The sequence below is a fragment of the Rhinolophus hipposideros genome (genome assembly GCF_964194185.1).
Source record: "Rhinolophus hipposideros genome assembly, chromosome: 10".
NCBI lineage: Eukaryota > Metazoa > Chordata > Mammalia > Chiroptera > Rhinolophidae > Rhinolophus > Rhinolophus hipposideros.
In genome coordinates, this window is record NC_138056.1 from 624,558 (window position 1) to 651,942 (window position 27,385).

Here is a 27,385-nt window from a genome sequence, read left to right on the forward strand (position 1 = left end):
TGTAAAGTGGGACACTGATTATCTCGGGGGGGGGGTTGTCCGTGAAGCGGACCCTGAGCTGGGATCGGAGGACAAAGATTATTAGAGAGTAACACCAGTGAAAAGTCCAGGGAGCAGGCAGGGTGAGATGGGGCGGCAGGGTGGCATCGCAGGGAGCTGAGGGTCTGCCAGGCGTCACTAGCCCACAGGGTGCTTTGGAGCAGAGATCGCCATTTGGGTGGGGACGGCTGGGCTCTTGTGCCACACCCTCACTTAGCTGTGGCTGGTAAGCAGGAAGGCAGCGCGTGACAGTGAACCTTGTCAGCCTGCCTCACTCTTGGCAGCTGTGGGCCTTTACTGAAGGGCAGGGCGTGTCTGGGCACTAGTTTTGCCCACATGCGGAAATACGTATAAATTCCTGCACAGACCCTGAGTATCACATCAGTGTGAATCCCGTTGCTGTTACAGAAAGTTCCCGGCCCTCCAGTGGTAGGTCTGCAGCTGCCTGGGTGTTTGGGGACAAGCGAGACGTGTGCTCCCTCCGCCTACATGCCTGTCTGAGGTGGGCTGTCGTAGCAGGGAAGGATGGTCCCGCTTCTCTGTCAACCAGTTGGTATTACTGAGCACAGTATGACCTGAATAGCAGCAGATAAGAGAAAACCTGCTGGTTGTGTGCAGAAAAGTGTGCTCTGGGGCCTTCCGGCTCCACGTCCGGCAGATGAGATCGTTTAGACCCGTGCTGTCCAGTGAAATACAGGGCAAAGCACAAATGCAGACACACGTAACTCTAAGTTTTCTAGTGATCATATTAAAGAAAAAGTAAAATGAGGCAAATGAAGTGAATTTTAACACATTGTATTTACCCCGGTATACCTAAACTAGCATCACAACATGTAATCAGAAGAAACAGAAAAAACATGTTTTGACATTTCCCACATCCAGTCTTTGGAGTCTGGTGTGCTTTGCGCTTGGCACACACACGCACTCTGCACCAGCCACATTCCCAGGGCTCAGAAGTGCCTGTGGCTACTGTGCAGATTTAGACCAACCCTCTAACTGAAGACAACTTAGAGACCTCGTAGTAAGAGAAATGTCGACTGTGTGGTCACGTAACAAGGAGACGATTACTGGGCCTTGTCGAGAGGCTTAGCACCATGGGAGCGGGCGCAGCCCCGGCTGCTTGCTGACCTGGAGAGTCTGGGGGAGTCTCCAGTCAGGTGCTTATGCCCTCCAGGGGAGTTGGGCAGGATCTGGAGACTTCGCTGGTTGTCACACCGGGAGCTGCTGCCATCTAGTGGGGGAGGCGGCTCAACACCCGACTGCAGGCTGGTCCCCCGCTGAGAATTACCGCCCGACCTGTCAGTGGTGACGCTGACGGAGGAGAGTTGAAGGCCAGAGCCCACCCAGAGCAGAGACACCTTCCGCTTTGAACTGAGACCCCAGAGGCAGTGCCCTCAGGGCAGGAGTGAGCTGGAGGTGAGCCAGTCCTGTCACACTGTCAGCCGGCCTTCGAACACCTGCATGCTCCACAGAACCTCCAGCCTTAAACTGGGACGAAGGAAGGAAAACAGTTGTGTCTGGAGGGAGGAATGTGGGGGCTGCAGGTGGTCCCTCCAGTAGCCTCCCAGACGTGGTGACCAGCACGCACAGAATCGGGACGTCTTGACCGGGAACCTGCAGACACAGGATCACAGACCTCCGGGACCAGCTTCAGGTTACAGCAAACAGCAAGGTTTCTGTTCTCAAAGAAGTAATAGACAAACCTGAACATTTCAGCAGCAAACTTGGAAAGTGTGGAAAGTGACATAGCGGATTTTGAAATAAGACCAAATGGAAATTCTAAAAGTGAGACATGCACCAACCTCCAAGCAGAGCTCAGTGAATGGGTTGACGACAGACATAGTTGAAGAGAGAATTAGTGTTCTGAAAGACGTATGAGAGAAACCTGTCCGGACCAGCTCTCCTGGTTTCCTTTTATGTCCTTGTCAGCCTGTGCTGTGGTCTCATGTGTCCCCAACGCTGCTCAGCCTGGTGGCATCCTGCCTCCCTGGAACAGCCCCGGGGCACGGGCCTTCAAGAAGTGCAGGGGCGCCGGGGGCACACACACAGGGTGCCTTTGTGGTTTGTGGCCAGCTTTTCCTCCTGTCTTCTCCTTTGATCTGTATGGCAAGCCAGGGACATGGGTGCCCATTTACAGCTCAGAAAAGCCTCAATGTCACACTCTGAAATGACTGCAGTTAAAAAACAAGTCTAGCCCAGTATTGAAAGGAACGTTTTGAGAACTGCCTCTGGTCCGGTCAGGATTGAGACAGCACACAGTGGGTAAAGGGAGGTTTGCTGTAAAGAGTACTGAGCTCTGATAGGGTGACTGGAAGACCTAGGGAGATAGCCTGGCCTCCAGGGCTGAAGGAGAACCCCCTCCCCGCCCAGGACGATTGGGAGGCCCCCCTGGGAGCAACGGGGTAGCTCAGCCTAGCAGAGAGCAGAGCCGGTGGCTGGTTTGGCCAGCAGTCCTGGGCACAGGGCGGGACCTTCCTGTGGGCATTCCGGCTGCTGGTGTGGACAGGAGCTCATCTGTGCTCGGGTCTTGTGGACAGGGCTGTGGGAAGGTTATGACCAGGGTGGTCGAGGGGTCCCTGGGACGCACGGCTCCTGTGCTCACCCCTTTGCAGGATGGCTCCTTCCTGCAGCCGTGTCTCTCCAGCACCTCTACCGAGACTGGAGCAGTGTTGTGGAGGGCATCTGCCCTGGGCCCGAGCGAGCACCCAGGAGGCGCCTTTGGAGCTGACCAGTGGCCCTCGGACCCTCTGTGTCCTGGCGGAGAGGTTTGCAGTTGGGAGCCAGCTTGGGCTCCTGCAGAATGAAGAGCCAGGCGCAGCAGTGCCCACCTGTGGAGGTCGGCAGGAGGCTGGGCTCCCGGTACACACCCCGGCCTGGGCCTAGCTCGTGAGGTGGGCGGGGCCAGGTGCTGGGCGTGTGGGGTGGATGCAGGTGGAGCCCGCTGGCACACATTCTGGTTGGAGACGAGCAGTGAGGAGCAGTGAGCGTCTGGGCCTGGTGGGGTGAGCGGGCCTTTGTTCCCAAGGCCTCGCCCTGAGCTATACACAGCCCCTGGCATCTCCCTCCTTGCCCGGATGAAGGTGCCCTCGGAGCATATGAGGGTGTCCGAGGCAGGATGCGTTAGATGTCGCTCTCCAGCTCAGAGGTGACCCTGCCCCTTGGTCTACAGCCCTGGGGCGGCTGCTGCTGAGAGGCCAGGTCTGGGGGGGTCTGATGGTTGGGTCACCGTGAACGGCAGCTGGCGGCCAGCGCTCCCAGACCAAGCCAGAGCCCCTCAGCCCCACGACCCCCAGCCTGCCCTGCATACATCTGGGGCAGCCCTGCGCCCCCCTCCAGTCAGGCTCCGCCCCTTCCCGACTGACCAGAAGCAGCACTGGGGCCCGAGCTGCGTTTGGGTGCGCTGGACGGACAGGAAAATCTTTCTACTGTGGCAGCAGTGTCACCGTAAGGCCACCGCTCTTTCTGGGTGTCACGTCTCCAGTCTGCCAGCTTGCCAGCGGTTGACTCTGTGGAATATTTCGCACTTCTCAGATGACACAGAACTTCCAGTGTTTAGAATGGTGGTCCTTTTAAAATGGTTCTTTGTATTCTGCCTGCGGGGCACGTTTGGGATCTGCTGTGACCTCCAGTGAAGTGTGAGCACGGTGCAGAGATGGAGTGCTTCTGATTCTGTGTGTAGTTCTGGGGGGCGTGATTTGTCCTAACACTGGTGTTTGTATACAAACAGGAGATTGTGTAGAGTACGTTTATCTGCCGAAATTAAGCAGCTTATTTAGGACATCGCAGTGCTGGCCTGAGGCAGGGCTGGCTCCAGGAGCCCTGGGGGGATTGAGGCAGGTGGCCATGCGACCCTCGGCCCCTGCCCGACGGCGCCTGCCCAGGGCTGTGCTGGGGGATGCCGCCCCTGCTGCCAGGCATCTGCTTTCTCTTTTTAGGGAGGCCAGCCTGGGCTCTGCTGCTCCCCACGCAGTCTCGAGAGGCCGCTTGTGCTAGTAGTGTCTGCTGTGTGTCTGGCCGGCCCCACCGCCCCTCTGCCAGAGGCCGGCTCCCACGTCTTGTTTCTGCTGATTGAGCTCCTGGCTTTCCCTTCTCCTAGGTGACAAGGCTCTTGATGGCTATAGTAAAAAGAAATACGTCTGCAAGTTGCTCTTCATCTTTCTCCTGGGCCACGACATTGACTTTGGGCACATGGAGGCGGTGAACCTGCTGAGCTCCAACAGATACACGGAGAAGCAGATCGTGAGTGGGGCTGGGGCTGCGCGGGGCGTGGGTGGGGGGCGGGGGCGGGATGTGTCCAAGAAGGGCTCTCCAGGCGGCAGTGATGCTATGGAAGGGGCTCTCTTCCCAGGGGAAGGTCCTGATCAGCTGCTCATTTCTTTACAACTTCTACCTTCTGAGAAGGTCCTGTGGGGTTCGATGGGAGCTGTACGTGCCCAGCTTCCATGTGACGGCCTCAGGTGTGAGGTCTGCCTCAGGGACGGGTCCCCTCAGCACCTTGCTAGCACTCTTCATGAATCAGTTTACCAGGGCCCCTTGTACAACTTTGTTTCTGAAATGGGCTCCAACCCACATGGTTTCGGAGCCGAAGCTGCAGGTGGGCGGCCTCGCACTGCCCCCCTCCCCGCTCCCCATACCTTCCTAGAGGGCACTGACAAGGCCCTGAAGCCCTCTCATCTCAGGCTTTGTGGTTTTAGCCCTGTGTCCTCTGGGTGTAACATTGTTTCTGTATGTTTTCTCCAGTGTCACACAATAACATTTTCCTCTATTTGTCCAAAAATGTAACTTACGGAAGGTAAAAAGTTATCCTAGATGCCCCAGGAATTTTGTTAAGTATTGGTATTTACTCAGCAAGAATTTGTTGAGTGTTTGCCATGGACCAAGCAGTGTGCTGCGGGGACCCTGGGGACACAGTGACCAAAACAGTGTGGGCCCTGCTCTTTCCCAGAGGGGAGGTTTGCATCAGAAGGCTGTGGCCAGTGCCCAGGGAAGGAGGCGTGCAGAGCCCTCTGGGACCCTGAGAAAGGGGGTGGCTGGTGCGGAGGGCTCCTTAGGGAGGGCGTCCTGCTGAGGCTGAAGGATGAGTTAATGGGCTGAGAGTGGACAGAGCATGTGGCACCCAGCCATGGCACACATGGGGGGCACGGGGGGCAACTGGAGGGGCTGCGGCGGCTCATGGCGGCCTTTCTCCTGAGACCGACAGGAAGCTGGGCAGCAGGTTCATCAACGTGGTCAGTGGTCAGATGAGTGTTGAGAAATCACTGCCCCCTGCATGGTGAGCGGGTGACACAGGCTGGACTTTGGCCTGGGTGCCGAGGGGAAGCTGGGGCACAGAGAGAGAGTCATTCAAGAGCTGGGATTCTGGAAATCACCAGTTTATGTTAGCAGGCAAGGCAAGCCCCTTCCCCTCTGTCCAGATAGGCACGTTGAGGTTTCTGAGACATGTCACAGCCTATAGAGGAGTGGGCCTGGGAAGAGGACCGAGGTGTCCGATTCCCGTGGGGACCTCTGATTAAGTGCCTTTGGGTCCCTCCCACAGGACGTTCCCACAGCAGAGTTAGAAGCAGAGGCTCTGTTTGTGTACCGGGATGGGCGCTTTCTCCACAATGCGGATGAGCCTGCTGTGGCACGAGTCTTAGGGCCACCCTGGGAGCGGGTTGGGAAGCTGCTCCAGGCTCGCTGGAGGCTGGCGTGTCTGTGTGGGTGTTCGCCGGGCCCATGTGGGCTGGGCTGCTCAGGACCTTTCTGTCTTGTCTTTCCGGCCCAGGGGTACCTGTTCATTTCCGTGCTGGTGAACTCCAATAGCGAGCTCATCCGGCTCATCAACAACGCCATCAAGAACGACCTGGCCAGCCGCAACCCCACCTTCATGGGCCTGGCCCTGCACTGCATCGCCAACGTGGGCAGCCGGGAGATGGCCGAGGCCTTCGCTGGGGAGATCCCCAAAGTCCTGGTAGCTGGGTATGTGTCCTGGGATTCGCTGACAGGTGTCAAACGTGGGACTGCTTACAGAGCTGATAGAAGGAGTCAGTCTCCCCATGTTACGGAGTGGGGGACACGCTACGGTCAGCCGTCAGGTGAAGTCCAGTCAGGCCTGCCCGCCCCTCGTGCCTGAGATTTTAAAGTAGATTAAAGAAGAAGCTGAACCCTGCCGACCCCAACTAATCCAAGCCGGGGCTTCAGCCTCACACAGGCCACGGGAGAAGGATACAGTCATCCTGGACGTGGCCCAGCGCCCTCCTTGCCCTTTCCCTAAACATTACTGAGGAAAAGGTCACATGCCCGATTTTGAGAATTCTAAGTACTCCGCTGCCGCCTCCTTGAATGTGGAGAGCCATGCGTGGGGCCCAGCAGGGGCTGTGGGAGTGCTGAGAGCGGGCAGGGCCGTCCTGGGCCCTCGTGTTTCAGAACACTCCGCTGAGCTAGGCTGCTCTCCCGGAGCGCAGGCCCGGGCAACGCTCCTGGCTGACAGAGCCCAGCCCAGGGCCCTTCATCAACACGCCGGGGACCACGTCCTCCAGGACGATCGGCAAGGAGCGGATGCAGCAGCGCGCCGCTCCTCTGGCCATGGGAGGGGGACCGGCCCTCGCCCAGCAGTGGAGAGGGCTGAGCGTGTCAGAAAACGCCTTCGCCGCATCCGAGCAGGCCGCGCCTGACCCGCCTTTCTCAAAGGGGGGTGTTGCCAATGGACCTTGGGAAGTTCTCAGCACGTTCGGTTGTCACCACGGAGGGTGTTCTGCCGGCATCTCGCGGGTGGAGACCAGGGACGCTGTTACACGTCCTGCAGCGCACCTGACCAGCTACACGACTGAGGGACTGGCCTCCTGTGTTCGTGTGCTATGGGGAGGAGCCCTGGGCTGCACTGAGCACGCGTGCAATCCCTGGAGGAGCGTCACAGGAGCCTCACACCAGAGGCCGATGGAGAGGCCTGGCTGGGGGAGACCGCAGAGCAGCCTGATGGGTACCAGAGGCTGGGACGCGCAGCTCAGACATGGCAGATGGCGGCAGCTCGGGCGGGGGGGTGGGCCGCAGTGCTGGGGAAGTGAGTGGGGAGCTGGGACGACCCCGTCACACCTGCGGGTCACTTAGACATGGCAGAGGGCATAGTGGGTGCCCTGAGAATAAGGAGCCCAGAGGGAAGGAGGATTGAGATGCTCTGAGTGCACTGGGGGGGAGGGCTGGAGAGCAGACAGGTGCGGAGGATGCGGGCCCTCCTCCCCCGCCAGCTGCTCAGGCCTAACCAGGCCTTCCTCTCCTCCTCCTCCCATCCTGGCCCCGCCTTCGGAAGACACGTGCCCTGGGCTCTGAGGTCTTTGCTGCGGCTGTGGCTTTGTTCCCGGCATCTCGAGCATTGCCTGGAACAGTAGGTGACTAGTATCTGTTGGATGAATGAGAAGTAACACAGACAGAGGTAATCTCTGAAAAGTATTCAGAGGACGATTCAGGAACATTCCTTGAAGTAAGCCGCATGTGTAAAAGGGTGCACTTGACACGCAGCCTGGACAAGTGTGGATGTGGAAGGACAAGCGGGAAGCCCAGCGGTGTCTCCCGTGAGGGGCCTGCTGAGCCGGCCTGCCCGCCCACCCGGGGAGGCTCCTACTGCACCCCCCTCAGCCCTCCGGGGACCGACACCAGCTGACAGATGACTCAGTGCCGAGGGGGTAGGTGCCCGAGGCTGGAGGGATGGCGGGCACAGAGGGGCATCATTGGAGCTGAGTTCCTGGGCCTCAGCTCCGACAGGACTGAAACCAAGTCGGCAGCCATTTCCCTCTGTCCCCACTGGTGTCGTGTCGTATACTGCATTTCCCTCTGTTTCTCGAATGTTCTTACTGAAAGTGGCTGTCTACTGCCAGCACCAGAGTGGTGTGGGAACGCTGGGCAGGTGGTCCTCTTGAGTCAGTCAGGCCTTGTCATTGCAAACGTGGAGACAAGCTGGCTACTTCAGGCCAGAGCCATGTGTCACGAGTCCAGTGGGTGGCACAGCCGGTAGGCACACACGGTGGCCTCATCAGCCCACCCCCACAGAAGGAAGCTCGGTCAAGAGGGCGCTGGTTCTGCCACAAGGCCTGCAGGACTGGCTGTCCCACCGTCCCTGGTGAGGATGGCACGGGCCAGAGAGAGGGGCCAGGGTCCACTTCTGTCCCCAGGAGTTGGCGTCCAGCAGAGAGCTTTCACTGAAGTGATTTTCCTTTGGATTAGAATAGGGGGTGGTTTGGCGGTCCCTTGTGTTGCCTTAGACTCATTTGGAATTAAAAAAGCCCAAGGGGAGGTAAAACCCTTGTCTTGCCTCCAGAAGGAAGCAGAGCCCCCATTGGTTTGCAGTGGCCGACGAGTCTTTTTTTGGACGTGTTCTGACAGCCTGCACTCGCGTGTCCTGTGTTGTGGGAGGAGGGGGTACACAGCTATGGGCACACACTGCCCTCAGCCAACACGACCTCCACAACAGAAAGCCCCCTCGGGCTCCCCAGCCCAGAAGCACGGCTTGTCACAGCCAGTCCCTCGGAGAGGTGACGCCAAGAGAGCCGCGGCCCTGTTTCTCCGTGCTGGGGGCACGCGGGGTGGGCGTCTGATGGTTTTGGAGGCGGGGAGGAAATCTCCAGGGTAAAAAACAAACAAAAAAAGACTGTAATTCAAACAATGAAGGAAGAACGCTAGTTGATTATACCCACACAGCCCAGGTCGTATGCAGCAGTCACGGAGGTCCTAGAACCGGCACTTTTGGAGACGCGGTGAGAGGCTTTTGCCATGGGACCCTTTCCTGTGGTTGTGTTTGACGTGAAGTCCCTGAGGTAGTTCTTTGGAGCAGACATCGTCAGTCACTGTGGGACGCAGTCCACACGGAGACCCCTCGCAGGAGGTGGCAGCGTGCAAGCGCACGCTGAGCTGTCAGAGCCTCTTACTCTGCGTGTTACTCTGGTCTCCCAGTTTCTCGGGGGTGGCTTCAGGCCGTGCTGGGCTTGTTGGGCCCCGAGGGGTGCTGGCCGTGCTGTTGAGTGACTGCTGGCCTCTGTTTTTCAGAGACACCATGGACAGCGTGAAGCAGAGCGCGGCCCTGTGTCTGCTGCGTCTGTACCGGACGTGTCCCGATCTCGTCCCCATGGGCGATTGGACATCGCGTGTGGTGCACCTCCTCAATGACCAGCACTTGGTAAGTGCCTTTGGACAATAGTCCACCCTCGCCCACCGCGTAGCCTCTGTAGGAACAGCCACTGGGGCAGCCGCTCAGGGTGGTTTCTTGTGCCCTTGGAGTCTGTGCACCCTTCCGGGGGGACAAAGACAGGGTCTCTGGTTCCCCCTGCAGTCAGTGAGGCGTCGGTGTTGGTGGGCCTCCTGCAAACCAGCCACACAGACCAACAAGACCAAGGTCACGTCCACGTGGTGGGCCTGTCTGTGCCTCCTGCAGGGCTGGGATGGGGGCGTCCTGTCATCCCACCTATGCTCTGGTCTGCACAGCCATTCGTCAGCCAGGCCCGACTGTCCTCGCCATGTTGTGGACAAACATAGGGAGGTATAGAGTGTCCACACAGGAGGGGGCCCGTGGGGTCGTGACACTGGGAGGTGGGGTCGCATTGGAGCAAGGGCTGAACAGAGGCCTTGTCCAGCCTGAATTCTGTTGTTTAAATCAGAGAATCAGACTTCAACACAAACAAATTTTCTTGCTGGGTAGAGAGAGGTGTGAGTGTGTTAGCTGCTTACTATAATACATTTTTCCCAGAAGAGAAATTACCTTAAAAACTGTATTAAAAATAATTGAGGGTCACGTAGAAATTCACAGGTGAGAGCTTGTGTTGGTGTGCTGGCTGTGGCATGACAGCCCCGTGAGCTGTCTCCCCTCAGTCCCCAGGCTTACTGGGAAGGCTTTGTCTGCACACGGCAGTCCTTCCTCAGAGTGGAGCTGGGCGTCCGCAGGCTGCGTTGCAGGCTAGAGGATGGGGAACGCTGCTGCCACATGCCGGTCATGCACACGGGGTCATGCTGGGTCACACTCGGTCTGTTCAGGGTCAGACTCCCCTGTGGAGTTGGGAAGCGGTGCCGGAGGCCGGGTGGCTTCAGGTCACAAGCTGCCCATTGAGTGGACCCCATGAGCAGCGGGGCTTTGCCCAGTTTTGCAAATGTGGAAACTGAGGCTCAGTGAGATTAAATAGCTTCACAGAGATCCAGGCTCGAACCAGGAGTTGACCAAGGTGGCAGGGCTGGTGTCTGCGGCCGGCTGCTGTTCCAGAACCCAGGTGCTGCGTGAACGAGGCAGAGGGAGGCGGGGCGTGGGGTGGGCGGCGTCTGGCTTCCTCTGTACACAGTGCTGTCTCCGGACAGCCTTTGTGCAAGTTTGGGGATTTCTGGTCCGCGTTGTCCTCACTGCTGCCTGTGGGGAAGCTCCTCCAGCCCCACAGCTGACAGATGCCTGGGCCTTCGGCCGTGCACACCTTCGCCTAGCGCTGGAGGACCCTGGGGGCCTGCGGGCACTGTCTGTGTCCTGTGTCAGTCAGAGCAGGTCGCTGCAATGCCACTGGTGGGCCGGCATGGGCTAGGACGGAGCGAGCGTGTGGTGGCCCCAACCTTGTCCTTACACTGCCCTTCCTGGAGGCTCCTCAGGGCCACGGGGACAGGGAGAATCTGTGCTTGGTAGCTGATCAGCCCAACTAAGTCCTGTCGACAGAGTGCTCGTGCAGTCCCCCGGAGCCTTCTTGGCCAACCCGGCCAGGCCCCACACACTAGGACGCTGGCAGGGTCCGTGTGGTACAAGGACTGAGTGTGGTAAAGCCCTCTGTTTGGCGTGGGGAGTCTGTTGGCACTGATAGTAAGGCAGTAAGAGCTGGCCTCGCGTACGGCTTTCACACTCTACTAGGAAGCTGAGGGAGCAGCCCAGCGCTGCTCAGATGAGGTCAGACCTCCAAAAGCGTCGGGGGCCCATCGCCGTGGACCTGAGGTAGCCTGGGGGCTGCCCGTTTGTTCCTCTCAGTTTAAAGCTGTATTGGGAAGGTGGGTTTAAAATGAGAGGTCAGCTTCAAGTATTGTGGCTGCAATGGAAAGGCATCGCATCTTTCTTCCAGGGTGTGGTGACTGCCGCCACCAGTCTCATCACCACCTTGGCCCAGAAGAACCCAGAGGACTTTAAAACCTCCGTGTCTCTGGCCGTGTCCAGAGTCAGCAGAGTAAGTCTGTCAGTGGGAATGGGCTTGGGTGGGTTTTGGTCTTAGTTATTTTACGTCATTAACATGTTAGTTTATGTTTTGGAATGCAAGATATTTGGCCCAGTTTGTAAATTCTAGAGTGAAAACTTGGTTAGTAACCAGTTGGCCTTTGTTTTCAACCTTGTCAGTACAGATATGTCCCGTTAGTGAGGGAAGGTGCAGAGCTCTCGGCTGTCACCCACCTGGCAGGGTGGGGTGTGCGGTGCCCCACGGGGTGCACAGGTACCCAGAGGGGCGCACAGTGCCCGTGGGGCAGCCTGGGAGCCTCCCCACAGCAGGGAGCCCTGGTCCTCACTGCCCTTCCCGTCACTGCCGAGCATGCACCCCGAACCGTCCTTCAGCTTTGAGTGTGTTTTGAATTTTCTATAAATGGATCAAACACCATATATTCTTTTGTGTTTGACGTGGTTTGCTTCACATTATGAAATTATCATATGTGTTGCGTTTCATTCCTTTTTGAGGCTGCGTAGAATTTGTGTGAATATACCAGTCACCTTCCTGAATGCACTCACTTATGACTTAAAGTGTCACCTGGGAGCTTCGTAGGCAGAAGCTACTTTGACTCCCTGACACAGTAGACGGGGGAAGGCACCGGGGCTGTGTGTTAGTGGGAATGTCATGTCTTGGGGACTGTCCTGTGTTCAGAAGGTTGGTGGAGTGTCTGCTCTCTGCCAGGCTCCTCTTTGGAACCGTGAGTGAAGGAAGCGTGCCCTCTGGCCTCGGGGAGTTCATGGCAGGGTCTGTGCTCCGGGACCTTGTTGGTGCGGCCTGGGGTCAGAACTCTAGCTTCTCCCTTCCGAGGGCCCAGAGGTCTCCCTTTTGTGTTGCACTTGCTCTCCGATCCACACAGGAAAGACTGCGTTCCGTAGGTGCCGTGGGCTTCTGGACCGAGAGTCAGCGATGTGGGCTATGCTGAGTGTGAGGCTGGCGCAGCTGTGCCCCTTTACTGCTGATGTGCGGACAAGTGGAGTCAGCACTCTTAGGACATTGAGCGAAACCAGGTTTCCAGTTAGTCCGTGACCTGCAGGACCAGTGCCAGTGTGGAGCCTCTCTTGGGGACGCCTGTTTGCAGCGTCTCATCACCTGTGTTGTTTTCCAGATTGTGACGTCTGCGTCCACAGACCTGCAGGATTACACTTACTATTTCGTTCCCGCTCCCTGGCTGTCAGTCAAACTTCTGCGGTTGCTACAGTGCTACCCACCCCCAGGTAACAGCCACGCAGCACGGACCCCTGGGAGGGGGCTCACCTCCGCCTCGTGGGGCCGGTTCCGTCTTTCGTTTGTTACCGTTCAGAGTCCTCACTAGTGCTTGTTCTTGTTCTCTGGATCCTTCTGGGACGCTGCCAGGTATCTTGGCTTTCCCAGAGCAGCTAGTGGAGAACTCTCAGTTTTGTTACATGGAGGATTCCCTCTGCTTTTACACAGTGTCAGATCTGTGAGGTTTTTGAAACAGTCTTCTGAAGTAAAACTTGCAACGGTTAGAAATTGTGTATCCTCTTGTTAACCCGTGAACCCTTCACGTGCCATCAAGGGTGTTATTGTGTCCGTCCGTCATCTAAAACGTCATTGATTTGATTAGTACCGTAGGTATCTAGAAATAGAATTTCTTGGTTGAAGAATATACAGGAAAATCGTTAGATAATTTCCAGTGTCTTCTACAAAGATTGCTTTGTTGTTGTAACCTTTACATTTAAATCTAACTTGTTTTGATACAGGGTATTTCTTTGTTAATTTCAAGTAACTCCATACTAAGTACCTTTTATGTTAAAGTATGAATGACACACCCTTGTGGGGAGGTGAGGGCACCTGGCCCACTTCCTGGCGGTAGTTCTTCCGTGGCACTGGCTGATGCCGTCACTTTCCTTCTGCGATCGGGGACAGGCGTGGACTCAGACCCTCCCCACTTGCCCATGGTGTGAATTTCATCGTCCTTGACTTTCTTTTGTTGTGAACTTTCTCGACTGCTTCTGATGTGGTGGAGTTTGAGCACCTGCACCCCTCTCACTCTTGTGCCTCTGGGCTCAGGTCTCTCGGGGCTTCTCGGGGGCTCTGCTCTCCGTCCCTGCTCGTGGCTCGAAGGACGCCATCTCTCTGGCACGGCTGGTTTTACAGAGCCCTGCGTGTGGTGGTGATTTTGGTAGATACATTGTACAAGTTGTTTCTGAAGTTCTGGTGCTTTTCCTTATTCTTTTTTGTCCATTGTTTCTTCTGGTTTGAGTAGAACTTAAAATTTTTCTTCTCCTTTTATTGCTTCTTATCACATTTTCTTTACTTCTTCTGGTAATAGCAGGGGAGAAAACTATTTTGCCCCTTTTTCCTCTGACTTTTTTAATAACATGTTTTGTCCGTGTGTCTGAGCCTTTGTTTTCTCGATATCCATAATCTCTATCTCAGTAAAGTATTGTGTGTGCTATTTCCTTAAAATGTGTGTGTAGTTACTCTGGCTGTTATATCCTCTTGTTTTAAATGGCTGGACGATTTGAACGGTGGTACGTAGCCCCCGCCTTCTCCCAGTGTGACGTGACTTGATGCTCAGGCCCCAGGCGTGCAGCTGGGAGGGCAAGGTGGGCTGGGAGCCGGCCCGATGGCTTTCTGTCCTGCCCAGAAGACCCTGCTGTGCGAGGCCGCCTGACTGAGTGCCTGGAGACGATTCTGAACAAGGCCCAGGAGCCGCCGAAGTCCAAGAAGGTGCAGCATTCCAACGCCAAGAACGCCGTGCTCTTTGAGGCAATCAGCCTCATCATTCACCACGACAGGTGAGCGGCGAGGCAGGCGGCGCCCCCACTGACCGTTCTTCCCCAAAACTCATCTGAACACGGGGTCCTCAGAACATAGGCCCACGTGCTTCCTCGCTGGCACTGGCCTGGCGCCGAGCTGGTGTCCCCCCACCTGCAGGCCCTGCCGCGCGGCCTGTTACCCCTTCCTGGCCCCTTTTCTTGGCCCTCCTCTGACACTGCACGCTGGTGGTCTGGCCTAAGAACCACCAGTGTTTCCTTTGCCGTGTGCGGTGTCACCTCCCCCAGGGGGCCTCTCCTGTTCTCCTGAGCAGCCCCCTACTGACCGTACAAGAAGGACGGCTGTGCGCCTGTCTGCACATGTGTCTCCATTAGCTTTCCTGTGGCACCAAGCGGCCTCCAGGTCGGTCCCAGGTTGTTCCGGAGGCGATGGAGACGGCCGTGTGTGTCAGTACAGCAGAGAGACCGACAGACCCCTGAACGGCAGGACAGTCTGCTTTTCTGCCATCTGTGCAGCCGCCTGGGGTCCCTCTGAGGGCCGTGCGGTGCGGCCCAAGGGAGCGTGGGCTGCGGCAGACGCACTCAGCCAGGCGTCCCCTCAGCTGTGTCACAGATGTGCTTTCCTGTGACAAAACTCAGTCTGAGGAAGACTTCAAACAGAATTTTCGGTATGAGAGGCCACCTTTGTGTCTTTATTAAACGTATTTAAAGAGCAGTGCAGTCACGAGGACAGAGTAATCAACGAGTAGAGATTAACGAGATTTCCTGGTAACTGGTACTTAGCTGTTCACTCACCTCTTTTACACCTGTGTCTTCACCGTATTCCTGCCGAGTCCTCATGGCCGGGGCTCTGCGTCAGCCGTTTCCCGGGCTGCTGGCCTCTGGCTGAGCCCACATTCCTGGCCATCACCTGATGGGGGCTTGAGCCTTACAGTGTGAGCTCGGGCCACAGAAAGGCGCCCCTGGCATCGGCAGCTTTTTGGAGTTGGTGGCACCTCCAGACAGGTCGGAAAAGCCCCGGCAGCTCCATGGGTTCACTGCAGTCACTGACCTAAGAGCTACGGCTCTTGGAGGCTCTGAAGTCTTTGCTTCAGCGTGTGGTTGCCATGTCCCCACCCTTCCCGTCCCTGCAGTGAGCCAAACCTGCTCGTCCGCGCCTGTAACCAGCTGGGCCAGTTCCTGCAGCACCGGGAGACCAACCTGCGCTACCTGGCCCTGGAGAGCATGTGCACACTGGCCAGCTCCGAGTTCTCCCATGAGGCCGTGAAGACGCACATTGAGACGGTCATCAACGCTCTGAAGGCGAGTCTGCATGGGGCCATGGGCGTGGGCGCGGGCACCTGTCACTCCTGGGGGTGTAGCAGTGGGACACGGCTGCAGGTGCAGCTCCAGCTGTGTGCTGTGTTCCCTGCCTGAGAGGCGGCTGTTGCAACGTGTCACATCTAACACGCTCTTGCACAGACCAGAGTCGCAATAAATATGTAAATCAATAGAAGCAATTCTTTTTGATAGAAACATAAAATATTTGCTCCTTGTCTCCAAGAAAACTCACCTTTTGCAAAAGAAAATTCACTTTTTCAAGGAGTTAAAACTCTAGACTTGGAAGAGCCGAGTAGAAACTCTGTCCCGTTGGGGGCACAGCAGTGCCCCCCCACCTCGTTTCTACCCCCCGCGTTCCCAGTGTTAGAGCGCTGTGGCCCCCCCGCGTTCCCAGTGTTAGAGCGCTGTGTGCCGGGCTCAAAGCGCTGTCCCTTCACGAACTGAACACGTGTTTGGTGCGTGTTTTCAGTGGGAGGCTGAGGGGCTTTGCAGTCAGCCGTGAGTTGCCCTGGGTCCCTCAGGCCCACTCACAGCCACTGCCGGTCGGGTGGACTTGGACTTGCCCTTGCTTTTGCGGTTTGCTCAACCTTCAGCAGTGCTTCTCGGGCCAGCCTGTGCCGAGCTGCCTCTGACGTGCAGTGTGGGTGGGGCCCGAGAGCCAGCACTGTGGGTAGCAAGCTCCTAGGTGACACAGAAGGGCTGCTCTGTGACCACACAGCAGAGAGGACTGGAACTCGCCCTCTAGGGGACACAGCTGGATTCTGGGCAGTACAGGGCTGAGGGGGGCAGTGAGTTGGCATGTGAGGGGTTCTGCCTCGCCAGAGTCTCTGGGGTCCCTGGATTCGGATGGTGAGGCGGAGAGCTCAGAGTAGTGTGGCGTGAGGGTGCGCGTACCGCAGCAGACGGCCCGTATGTCCCCAGCCCGGTTTGTTCGGGCACCTCTTTACTCTGTGCCTCGTCCCCAGACGGAGAGGGACGTGAGTGTGCGTCAGCGGGCCGTGGACCTCCTGTACGCCATGTGTGACCGCAGCAACGCCCAGCAGATCGTGGCCGAGATGCTCAGCTACTTGGAGACAGCAGACTACTCCATCCGAGAGGAGATTGTGAGTTCTGACGTGTCGTGTCTGCTTAGCGGTTTCTGATTCTGCCCACGGACTTCACCGACAGTCTACTATATTCGGGGTGAAAAGCCCTGGCCTTTAGCTTTGTACGTGACACTTTCAGGAGAGCCTCTCAGTCCGTCAAAAGCACTTTAAATCGTCCGCTGCTGGAAAGCTTTTCTGGCACCGTCCACTCTCTCTCTCAGTGAAATGGGTTTGCAGGTCAGGGTCCAAAGGAGCTTTCAGGGGTCTGCGGCTGAGGTCAGCCCGAACCCCAGTTCCTGTGGGCACAGCCTGTGGGGTGGCCTTTGATGGTACGTCTCTGTTGGCACATCTGCCCTATATCTTGGGTGTATCAAGGAAGGAAAGGCTCGTCCTGTTTATCCCACAGCACTCGGAGTTTCCAGTGTTATTTCATCGCCTGCAAAGAGGGTGCACACACCCACCAAACCGCCCTAGCCCAGCAAACACCTGCTGTGTGAGGGTCGGTGGTCAGAGAGCAGCTGGGGCACAAGGGCCCTGGGGTCCCATGGCCGGCAGAGGGGCTGTGCTCATGAGTCCACCAGGCCGGCTGCTCTCCCCAGGGCCTCCAGCTCAGCCTGAACGGATGTGCATGGGAGGGGCCGCCAGCCAGCCGCCTGCACCCTCCGCATCCAGTGAAAAGCGTTTCTTTGTCTTTCTGGGGAGCAGAGTGCTGCGGAGGGCCCCATGGGAACTCTGGGGGGCGAGTGCCCATGTCACAGGTAGCTGCGCGTCTGGGTTGCTCCTGGGCCAGTGTCTGGTTTGAGAATGAGAGGCCAGGAGCTCCCGAGGGTGCCTGTGAGGTCAAACTCTCAGGGCGATCACCAGGGCCGGGCTGAGGGCCAGGTTCCGGCCCTTCAGTGCTGAGCGGCCTGTGCCGAATTCCCCTGTGCCCAGGCTTCATGAGGAGCGGCTCAGGCTGCCCTGCAGCCAGCCTGGTGGGCTTCCTGGAAGGAACGAGCACCTGGGAAAGAACTGGGGAGGCACAAAGGGTGAGGCATGTGGGTGAGACGGGAGGAGTGGGGAGGGCAGGGCCTGGCCAGCTGGCTCCAAGCAGGAAGCCCTGAGAAAGGGCATGTGGGGAGACGGTGTTCAGTGGGGGTCTGGGTAGGTGGGCTCAGGACTGCAGTCGTTGGGGCGTCCTTCCTCATGGCCGTCCGGGGGTGTGGGCAGAAGCAGGCGTGTTCTGGAGGGTGATGCGCAGGTTCTCAAGGGCGGCGAGGCAGGCAGCTCCACGTTGGCTCCTGCTCCCTTGGAGATGAGCAGCCGCCCTCAGTCCTAATCATGGAGCGATGCAGACACCAAGTGCCCGCTACGTGCCCTGTCCGTCCACCTGGCCAGGCGTGTCAGCGGTTGTGCCAACTGCTGGACATTCGCATGCACGCCCTGCTCACAGGGCGCCTTTCTGTCCACGGCGGGGAGGGGGGACATGGTGGGCAGGACGCAGACCTGCTATGGTGTGGGTGAGGTTGGATGGAGGCCGGCCCAGGGCCTGGGGGCTTCTCACCAAGGGGAGCTGGGGGGCTTGTCAGGCGACAATGCAGGCACAGAGGCTGTTGGGGCAGGAGTGGCCTCAGCACGGCGGGCGGAGGCAGCGGGTGCTGGCCAGCATCTGGGAGGCCCCGAGTGCCTGGCTGCAGGGTGTGCTCTGGGCTGGAAGTGTTTTGAGCTGAGGGCAGTGGAAGCGTGTGTTCTGGAATGGTGGTCTGCGGTCGTATGAGAGTCGGTTTGGAGGCCGGGGTGGGGGTAGAGCAGAGGGGTGTGGTCTGGGCTGCAGCAGGGTCAGGGGCACAGTGGGAGGGCGACGGAGGGCTAGGTGGGGTGTGAGGGTGGGGGTGCCCATGTGAGGGTGGGCAGCTCACCAGGGAAATGGTCTGGTCTGGGCAGCTGATGCTGCTCAGGGCGGGCTCCCTATAAGAAGAGGGTGATTGGGGAGGCGAGGGCCGTGGTTCTGACCAGTCCGGGGTGCGTGGGGGGTCGATGAGCCGGTGGGGTCTTCCGTGGAGAGTAGAGGGGAGACTGGGGAGACAGGCGGCTGGGGCAGGAGGAGACCAGACAGTGTGGCCAGGAGAGGGGAGGACCAGGGCAGGTGCGGCTGTGCTCACGGCAGCCTCATGCCCTCCTGCAGCTGTGTCCCGTCTCTCCTGTGTGTTTCTGGTTGTGGCCTTTCGTGTCCATTCTTGGAGGGCGGTTTGGCTTCCCTGAGTTACATCGACGAATCTTAAACTTTCTGGGCTCTTTTGAGAACCTGGAGGGAGTGTCCCACTGCCGGCTTGGGCGCAGGGGTTCATTCGGAAGCTGTGGCGGGGCCTGCGGGCAGCGGCACCTTCCTGAGTGGCTGTCCTCTGCAGGTGCTGAAGGTGGCCATCTTGGCGGAGAAGTACGCCGTGGACTACACGTGGTACGTGGACACCATCCTAAACCTGATCCGCATTGCCGGCGACTACGTGAGCGAAGAGGTGTGGTACCGTGTCATCCAGATAGTCATCAACCGGGACGACGTGCAGGGCTACGCTGCCAAGACGGTGTTCGAGGTACAGCCGGCTCGCCCCTGGCTCAGGTGTGGTCCTGGGGGCGTGGTTGACCTCCCTGCCTCCTCCTGGCACTGTGCCTGGAGGGTCCAGCTCTAGTTCTGCTGCCACCTCTGCCTGGCCAAGCTCCTGTCACTGACACGGGTGACACACTCATGGCTCTGAGGTGTCACCTGAGCACAGCGCCCGCGGCCGGCAGCTCTGCCTGTGCACGGAGCCCTAAGGCTGCTGAAGGGCACCCACCCCACGCCGGGGCCTGAGTGGCAGCTTTCAGGGGCCACATCTGGTTTCCTGTGCTGCTGCAGGGTTGGGGGGACCAGGAGGGGGCGGGGCTGACAGGAGGGCCTCCAGGGAAGACCCCCCAGGAGCAGGCACTGGGCTCACGCTCCTCGCTGTCCCACAGGCGCTGCAGGCCCCTGCGTGCCACGAGAACCTGGTCAAAGTGGGCGGCTACATCCTGGGGGAGTTCGGGAACCTGATAGCTGGGGACCCAAGATCCAGGTAAGACGCCCTTTGGGAGTGAGGTGAGCCTTGCGTCCTGATGCTGGGCTGCGCCTTGCCGTTCTCGCGTGGATGGTCTGACACTCTCGCCGGGGCAGCCCAGAGCAAGACCCTTCCTCCAGCCTGACGGCTGTGTCCCTTCGAGCTGCACAGAAGCTGGGATGCTAGTCGAAATACAGGGCTGGCTGCTGTGTGGGAATGTTCCAGAGGAGATGTGCGCGCTCACTGGACAGGAGCGGCCTGGTCGGGTGGGGGTGCCCTGGGTGCCTCTTTGCTCACCTTCCCCGTGCAACCCTCGGGGGCTCAGGCTCAGACATGGTGTTGGGTAAGGGGGTTAGGAGGTGACGTCGTTCCCCCGTCTGCTCCCGTGCCCACTGCAGCCCCCTGATCCAGTTCAGCCTGCTGCACTCCAAGTTCCACCTGTGCAGCGTGCCCACCAGGGCGTTGCTCCTGTCCACCTACATCAAGTTCGTGAACCTGTTTCCGGAGGTGAAGGCCACCATCCAGGACGTGCTGCGTAGCGACAGCCAGCTGAGGAACGCGGACGTGGAGCTGCAGCAGCGGGCCGTGGAGTACCTGCGGCTCAGCACGGTCGCCAGCACTGACATCCTGGTAGGCCCGCCGGCTGGCCTGTCCCTGCGCCGAGGGCGCCGCTGTCGGCCACACTGACCGGGCTTCTTTCTCACCAGGCCACTGTCCTGGAGGAGATGCCCCCGTTCCCCGAGCGCGAGTCGTCCATCCTGGCCAAGCTCAAAAAGAAGAAGGGCCCGAGCACGGTGACGGGCCTGGAGGACAGCAAGCGGGAGCGGGGCGCCGACATCAATGGGGGCCCCGAGCCCACGCCAGCCAGTGCCGCGGTGGGTCCTTCCCCGACGCCAGGGTCCCGCACCAGCTCCCGGGGTGCCCGGTCCTCACAAATCGGGACCAGCAGAGCATTTGCCCACTGGGGAGAGTGTTTGTGGAACACAAAAGTGTGTGCCATGAGCCTGGCAGGGGCATCAAGCCTGAGCCGTCACCTGTGCCTCTCTGGAAGCCCAGAAACTGTTCTCTTCCAGACACACTGTGTTCTGTCGTCTAGGCTCCTTCACCCTGTTGTCTGGAGTCCCCGTTCAGCTCTTAGCCCCTCCCCATCTTGACTTCCATGTTAGAAAATGTGGACCAGAGCACATCTTCCTTTATGGATTAGTGACGCGGTGAGAGAGACAGCGTGCCCTCTGTGTGCTTGTCGGGCCCAGGGGTACCCAGAGAGCTGTCTGCCCTTCCTCTCCCAGGGGTCCTGGGAGCTCCGGGAGAGCAGGCACCCCAGCCCTGCCCCAGCCCCTAGGAAAGGAAGCCCGGAGAGCTGGTCCAGGGACGTGAAGAATGCCACTTACGGACATCAGCTTCAGAGGTGACGTGTGGTTTGCCGGTGCCGGTGTGCTCCTGCTGCTCCTTGGCTCGGCCCCCGGCCTCTCCCCACCTTGCTCGTATGCCCCTCCCTGAGGCCAGTGATGCCCTAAGCCCTCTGTTCAGACTGTGTCTGGCCCCTGACTTGGGGTCCCCTGGCTGTCAGGCTCCCTCACCAGGGCCTGATGCCTTCTCTCCAGAGGCCGGCCCTCCAGCGTGTCTCCTTCCGAGGCCTGCTCTGCGGCTTTGGGCAGTTTGAATTTCGTGGTGAATTGAGTTTGGAGTGAATGGTAAATGCAAGCTTTCTCTCCAAGTGGTCATCGTCCCTTTGTGCCTGAGTAACTTAATGGGGTTCCTTTGAACTTGTCCATGGGCACAGAGTGGACCTGAGCCTGAAGGCAGCGACTGCCCCACTCCCCTATGCTTACACTGCTTGTGAGAGGTCGTGAGGGTCATCCTAGTGCCAGAGATGGTTACAGGCTGGATTAGTGAGGGGACATGCTTTCTGGACATAGTGCAGGTTTGTGAGCTGGTGTCTGTGTTACACCAGGTATGGGGCCTTCCCATTCCAGGGACAGACAGCAGCCCCTCTGCCCTGCAGAGGCAGTGGTGTGGGGCGGGGCCTGTGGGGCGGGGCCTGTGGGGCGGGGCTGTGGGGGCGGGGCTGTGGGCGGGGCTGCAGGGCTTCCCCGCGGCTGCCTTCCAGGAGAACTGATGGACAGTCTGCACCAGGGGCAGGTCAGGGGCTTCTTCCTGTCTAGCAGCTCTGACTGTGAGCAGAGCACATGGTCGCCAGCGCAGAGAAAGGGCTTTAGCGCCTACTCTGACAGCTGTCATGGGTCTTGTTTCTCTTGAGACGTGCGCGAGCGTGCCCCAGGCTTGTAGGCTGCACTGCACCCAGTCCCCCCTGGGCTGTAGCAGGGCCTGGGATCCAGGCTCTGGTGCTTGGATGAGCGGCTCAGTGGGAATACGGTGGAACTTCATTGAACCCTGGTGTGAGCAGTGAGCTCCACTTTGGAAAACAAACCTCAGCAGCGAGGTTTGACATCCCCGTGGGCGCCCTGGGGGTGGGGTGTCAGGAGGAAGGCCCTCTTCCCGGGCAGCTCAGCACGTTTTCTCACATCAGGCACGAGCACACTTCTTGGCTTTACGTGGTACCTGGCAGGGGTGTGCTCAGTAGGGGAGTGTTCGTGGTTGGGACCGGATGGCTGCCCTTCTGAGCTGAGAACCTGCAGTGCTGTGGGCAGCCGTGTGCTCATGTGACTCCTAACTTGTCCCCATGCTCAGAGACCCTGTCTGGAGGGGGAGACCTGACAGGGCTGAGGGGGAGTTGAGGCAGGAGAAGCAGGACAGCAGGAGGGTCCCTTCCAGCTGGCACCCTCACGAGGGGAGGCCCTGCCTCCAAATGGCACACAGCTGTGTGGGTTTCTTGGAGGCACCAGCAGGTGTGCTGTGGTGCCTGCTGGACAATCCGCCCCTGCCAGGCCCTCCCCACACTTGGCTGCACCTGTGTGGCCATGTGTCTGAGCATCTGGTGGGGCAGGACGCCTGGGGTGCGGAGGGGCCTGGGATTGTCATGCGTGCATGTCCTGGGGCACGTCTTGCTGTCCTAATTGCTGTCTCTGCCATCAACTTGTGTAGACGGGCGCCCTGGGGCCGGGGCCCCTCGTCTGAGAGGAGGAGGCTGCGTGAAAGGCCGCAGGGCCTCTGGTGGGCCCTCCAACAGAACAGCCTTCCTTTTGTCTGCAGTGACTTTTGGGGTGAATATTAGATTCATTGGACAGAAGGGTTTTCCTACTTGAAAAAGCATTTGAATTGTGACTGAGGAACATGAAACAAACCTCGCAGCAGCAGGTGCAGAGCAGGGATGACCCCCGTTCAGGCTGCAGGCACGGCTGGAGGTCCCTGAGGTCAGCTCCCCCTCCCCGGGTCACATGCTGCCCATAGCAGTGTTAGCCCAGGAGCCGCTGTGTTTTCAGGGGCTGTAAGAGGCGCAGAAGGGGTTGAGAGCCACCGTCAGACGGCCTCGTCTCGGCACTCCTGCAGTGCACACATTGCTGGTCATCCTTCTCTCGACGGCTCCTTGGGACCTCCCGCGTACCGAGGAGTCCCACCTGTCCGCTTGGCCGGGAGGGAGCGGGGCTGCCGCGTTGGCAGGGTGCTCAGCCCCACTGCTGCAGAGCATGGGCTCTGATACTGTCTTCGTCTCGAAATCGAACTCGTACGTGGTGCCTCCTGCCCGCACAGGGACTCCCTTGGGAAATGCAGTGTCAGGCTCTCACTGACGAAAAGGAACGAGCTGTTATCTATGCTGACGTCCATCTCCCAGTGTGGTTGCGCTGGGCGGTGGGTGGCGTCCACGGGCTGCAGGAGGAGCGTGCTTTGTCACCTTCCTGGAAGGATGAACGTCTGCGAAAACCGAGTGGGACGTTAATAGCAGTGCAGGGAAGTGGCAGTAGCAGGTAGTCTCAGGTCGGTGTCAGCTGATTTTTACCTCTGAGTGCCCAGTGGGATTCAGGGCAGAACGGCTCACACCCCTGGGTGTCGCCTATGACACTGTCCTAGTGACCCTTAGAATCGGACACATTCACCTGGCCGGTGGACAGCTGAGGCCCAAGGCCCAGGCTGAGCTTGTGCCTGTGGTCCAGAGCTCCCGCTGGGGACACGCCTGCCATCTGAGCCCCGAGGTTAGTGTGACGGTGCTCTCAGAGCGGCTTGCTCGTCTTTGCCAAGGTTCCAGGAGCAATTATGTTTGTAGGAAGTCTGTTCTGTAGGCCCTCGGTCTCCGTTTCCCCTGTAAGAGTGCACTGTAACCCGCTGAATGACGGCTGGCTTTTTCAGCTCTCTGGTTGACAGTGGCGTGCATGGGTTTATTGCTTAAAGCAGACATTCTTTTTGATCTCTCTAGTAGCAACATTTTTTCAGATTTTGTTTTTTAATTCAAATAACATTTGTGAAAAAATGTGGGTCATTTTTCCAGGCATGTGAGATTGCGACTAACCTTCCCAGTGTGATGACCCTCAGGCTTGACTCTGGGTGCCGCCGCTCTCTCTTCCTGGACCTCGCACAGCCCCATCCAGCGGGCACCCTGGTGGTGGGAGGGGCGTGGGCACTTGCCCTTGGCCGGCCTGTGCCCAGAAGTTTCCTCACTGACTCTCCTTCCCTGTTTTCCAGTCCACTCCTTCTCCGTCGGCAGACCTCCTGGGTCTGGGGGCTGCGCCACCAGCTCCCGTGGGCCCCCCAACCTCCTCTGGCGGGCTGCTTGTGGACGTGTTCTCAGACTCACCCTCCGCAGTCGCACCTCTTGCTCCCGGCTCTGAGGACAACTTTGCCAGGTAGTAGATCGCCCGTTTCCTGAAGACAGGGACCCTGCCTGTCCCTGACCCTCTCCCCGCAGTCCCGGTCAGCCGTCAGTACTTCCCAGGTCCCTCACTGGCAGAGGTGGGAGATCTGCCGTGCGCGGGCGGGTTTGCTCTGTAACCACCCCTGTACCCCATCCTTCACGGACTGCCGTTTCCACTAAAGATAGCTAACGTTCACGAACAGAAGGAAATCAGGTCGAGAAGCCCCGCGGGCTGGGTAGCAGTTGTGTTCATTTGTGTGTTGACATTTAACCGTGTTCTAGCTCTGTTTTTTCTAGAATGCCCACTCCCCTCTGTAGCTGCGTGTTCTTTCTTCTGCACCCCGTCCTCTCCTCAGACTGCTTTCTGCTCTGCATTGGTCCCCTCTGGCCACCTTCCGGGTGCCCAGCTTTCTCTTTTCTTCAGAAAGTCATCAGTTGCATGAGAGCTGCTTTATCCCACAGCCTGTGTCCGAGGCTGCTTCCTCCTGGGACCAGCTCCTCCCTCAGAGCTTTTTCACCTTCCCGGAGGTGTCTGTGTGCCAACCTGAGCCAATCCCGGCTTCCCCGGAAGTCTTTGCCTGTCCCTTCGCCGGCCCTTCCCAGCACGTTCTTTCTGATTTTGTTGTTGTTGTGTGGATTTTATACACTTTCCCTCCTTGGAGAGCAGGTCCGAGTTCTGTCCCCTATGAAAGTGAGCGTCTCTCAGCAGCGGCCCCTTGTCCTCGGTTGCTGTGACGACAGCGGCGTTCTTTGGCTTACAGTCTGTGCGGTCTCCTCATGCCCCCCACATGCAATTATACTTGCGGTTGCTTGTGAGAGGTGACTGACAAGTGCAGGTTTGCCGGGGGTGCAGGGTGCCTGTCTCGGCCAGAACAGGCCCTTTCCTGCTTTCAGAGCAGCTGAGTTAAAATGAAAAGCACTGCAGACCCCAGGGTGCCAGGCCCTTCTGTGCTGGAGCAGCGTGTGTGCCATCCCAGTCTGGGGGTGTGACTGTGCTCGCTGGCTCAGCGGGGCTGTGGCCGAAGTGCCTCAGGCGACCCACGGGGCCTGTCAGATGGCGGAAGGCGCCAGTGGGCGGCAGCCTGTTGTAGCCTGCAGCCTCGTGCTGTGTTGCAGGCCGGCCCACGTGCTCCAGTGGGTGCACAGGAGTTGGGCGATCAGGTCCTTGACGTGGCTGCAGCAAAGGCTGATTGGGGTCTGGTGAGGATTTGGGGGGTGCTGAGTGCTTTGGCACGCACTCCTCTCGCCTCTCACAGCCACACTCCCTTGGGCCTTCCAGAGTGGCCTCGTTAACCCAGAATTCCACAGGGTCACCTTTTGGTTGAGATGACCCAACCAAGCAACCAGACGTTGACTGTCCGGTGGCCGCTGTCAGTCACTCGGTGGATGCCCTCCCCTTTCCACGACAACTGTGCTGTCAGTTCCCACTGTGCTCTGTGCGCACGGCCCTGCCTCTGGACGGTGCAGCGGGCCGGCCCTTCATAGGTGGACCAGGTGCGAGCTGGCGGTGCGTCCAGGGGCTCCACACAGCCTCGGTGGCTTCTCGGTCCATGGGAGCCCAGGAGCACCAGGTCCCTGTGGTCAGTTCCTGGGCCTTGGTCGCACGTTCTCAGATGTGTTTTGAAGGTTGTGTGCACCAAATGGATGCGTTTTACCTGGGGGGCTTTGTACACATCTCAAGCTGGGTAGAAAGCCCGTCATGTCATCTGGAGGACTGGAGCAGGTGGGGGGCAGCTGTGGCCCTTGGTGTCACGGTGAGTGGATGCAGAGGGTGGAGCCAGGCTCACCTGTCTCGCCGTCTCTGCCTGCCATCTGACCCTGGCCCGGCTTCCACTGGTGGCCCAGTGGCTATGGCACGATACTGACGAGCGACCCTAGCCCTTGAGGGTGGGTGCCACGGTAAAGCTTATACCCAACAGGACACACACAGGCGTCACTGGCTTCACGCTCCCACAGCATGTGGTTGGGGATGGAGGTGTGAGGGCTGCTGTCACAGACCGTCGGTCTCAGGAGGCTCCTGGGCACTGTGGAAGGCCCTGTATGGACAGTGGCCACCCGTCTGAACTGCCTTCTCCTTCCCCTGCCCACTGAGGAGTAGTGCATGGCGGGCTCCTGCTGCGGGACACGTACCTCTCCTGTGTCCCTTTCTTTTGTTCCAGTTCCCTGTAGAGTTGTGATTTGTGTTGGGGGAGACCAGAACACTGCAAACTCCTAATACAAGTGAAAACTAACACACGTTTTTTTATTTCCCCCTAATTCTGTGTGGTGTAGACACCTTGTAGTGAGCAAAGGCCTGGACTCCTTGTGCACTCAAAGTCACCCCGCATTGGGGGGAGGGGCGGGCCGAGTGGGGTGGCCCGAGTGTCTGGATAGCCCGGATAGGATGCTGCTGGCTGTCCCTAGGATTGAGCTCAGCGCTGGGTGTCAGATGGGAGAGCCCTGGTCCCACCTGAAGGGAGCGTGCCTGTGCCTGGGCCAGCTGCCAGCTGCTGCCTGGGGCTTCCCTGAACAGCAGAGGTCTGACCTGTCGCACGCTCACTCTCAGGCTGCTTAGTCGCTGCTCTCTGCTCACGTTCCATCTCCTGGCCGCTCTTAGTGGTATCTGGGCCATTTCTCTACTTTTCCCTTGCCTTGTGTCCCTGAGAAGTTGTTTTGGGCTTCGTGTTTGCTAAACTCTTTTTCAGAGCAAATCTTTGTATTTTCAGTGGGTGGCTTTGAGTGACTCACATACTGTTCCTTTTCTCCTAGGTTTGTCTGTAAAAATAACGGTGTGTTATTTGAAAACCAGTTGCTTCAGATTGGACTTAAGTCTGAATTTCGGCAGAATTTAGGTATGTGTTTTAATTACTCAATGAAAACTTCTCTTAGAAATTATGGGGAGAAAATATTTGCAAATCACATATCTGAGGACGGTTTAGATCCCAAAATACATAGAGTACTCCAAAGCAACAACAGAAAAACAAGCAGCCTAGTTAGGACATGGGCCAAGAACATGAACTGACCTTGTCTAAGGAAGACATGCAGATGGCCAGAAACACACGAAAGGATGACCGGCACCATCGGCCATCGGGGAACTGCAGCTGAAACCACAGTGAGGCCACCTCACGCCTGTCAGAACAGCTGCTGTCTGAAGAGCAAAGTAACAGGTGTTGGCGGAGATGAGGCGTTGCTCCCGGGAGCGTGCTGTGGGGACACGTGCAGTCCCTCCAGCACTTAAACA

At 58.4% G+C, this 27,385-nt stretch overlaps 1 protein-coding gene across 6 annotated transcripts in view; it reads left to right on the top strand.

The window, feature by feature from the left end:
- The window catches only part of AP2A2 (adaptor related protein complex 2 subunit alpha 2), a 67,973-nt gene that overhangs the window by 35,065 nt on the left and 5,523 nt on the right, over window positions 1–27,385 (top strand). For 3 of the 6 annotated variants that reach the window (XM_081062567.1, XM_081062565.1, XM_081062569.1), the window contains exons 3-16: window positions 4,136–4,278; window positions 5,804–5,997; window positions 9,055–9,184; window positions 11,088–11,189; window positions 12,328–12,436; window positions 13,834–13,984; window positions 15,097–15,265; window positions 16,249–16,386; window positions 18,756–18,938; window positions 19,339–19,436; window positions 19,817–20,048; window positions 20,126–20,293; window positions 23,997–24,157; window positions 26,914–26,996. In XM_081062567.1, coding sequence (XP_080918693.1) covers window positions 4,136–4,278; window positions 5,804–5,997; window positions 9,055–9,184; window positions 11,088–11,189; window positions 12,328–12,436; window positions 13,834–13,984; window positions 15,097–15,265; window positions 16,249–16,386; window positions 18,756–18,938; window positions 19,339–19,436; window positions 19,817–20,048; window positions 20,126–20,293; window positions 23,997–24,157; window positions 26,914–26,996 — 2,061 coding nt within the window. The remainder of the gene's footprint in view (window positions 1–4,135; window positions 4,279–5,803; window positions 5,998–9,054; window positions 9,185–11,087; window positions 11,190–12,327; window positions 12,437–13,833; window positions 13,985–15,096; window positions 15,266–16,248; window positions 16,387–18,755; window positions 18,939–19,338; window positions 19,437–19,816; window positions 20,049–20,125; window positions 20,294–23,996; window positions 24,158–26,913; window positions 26,997–27,385) is intronic. The other 3 variants (XM_081062568.1, XM_081062570.1, XM_081062566.1) reach the window with 1 other exon arrangement.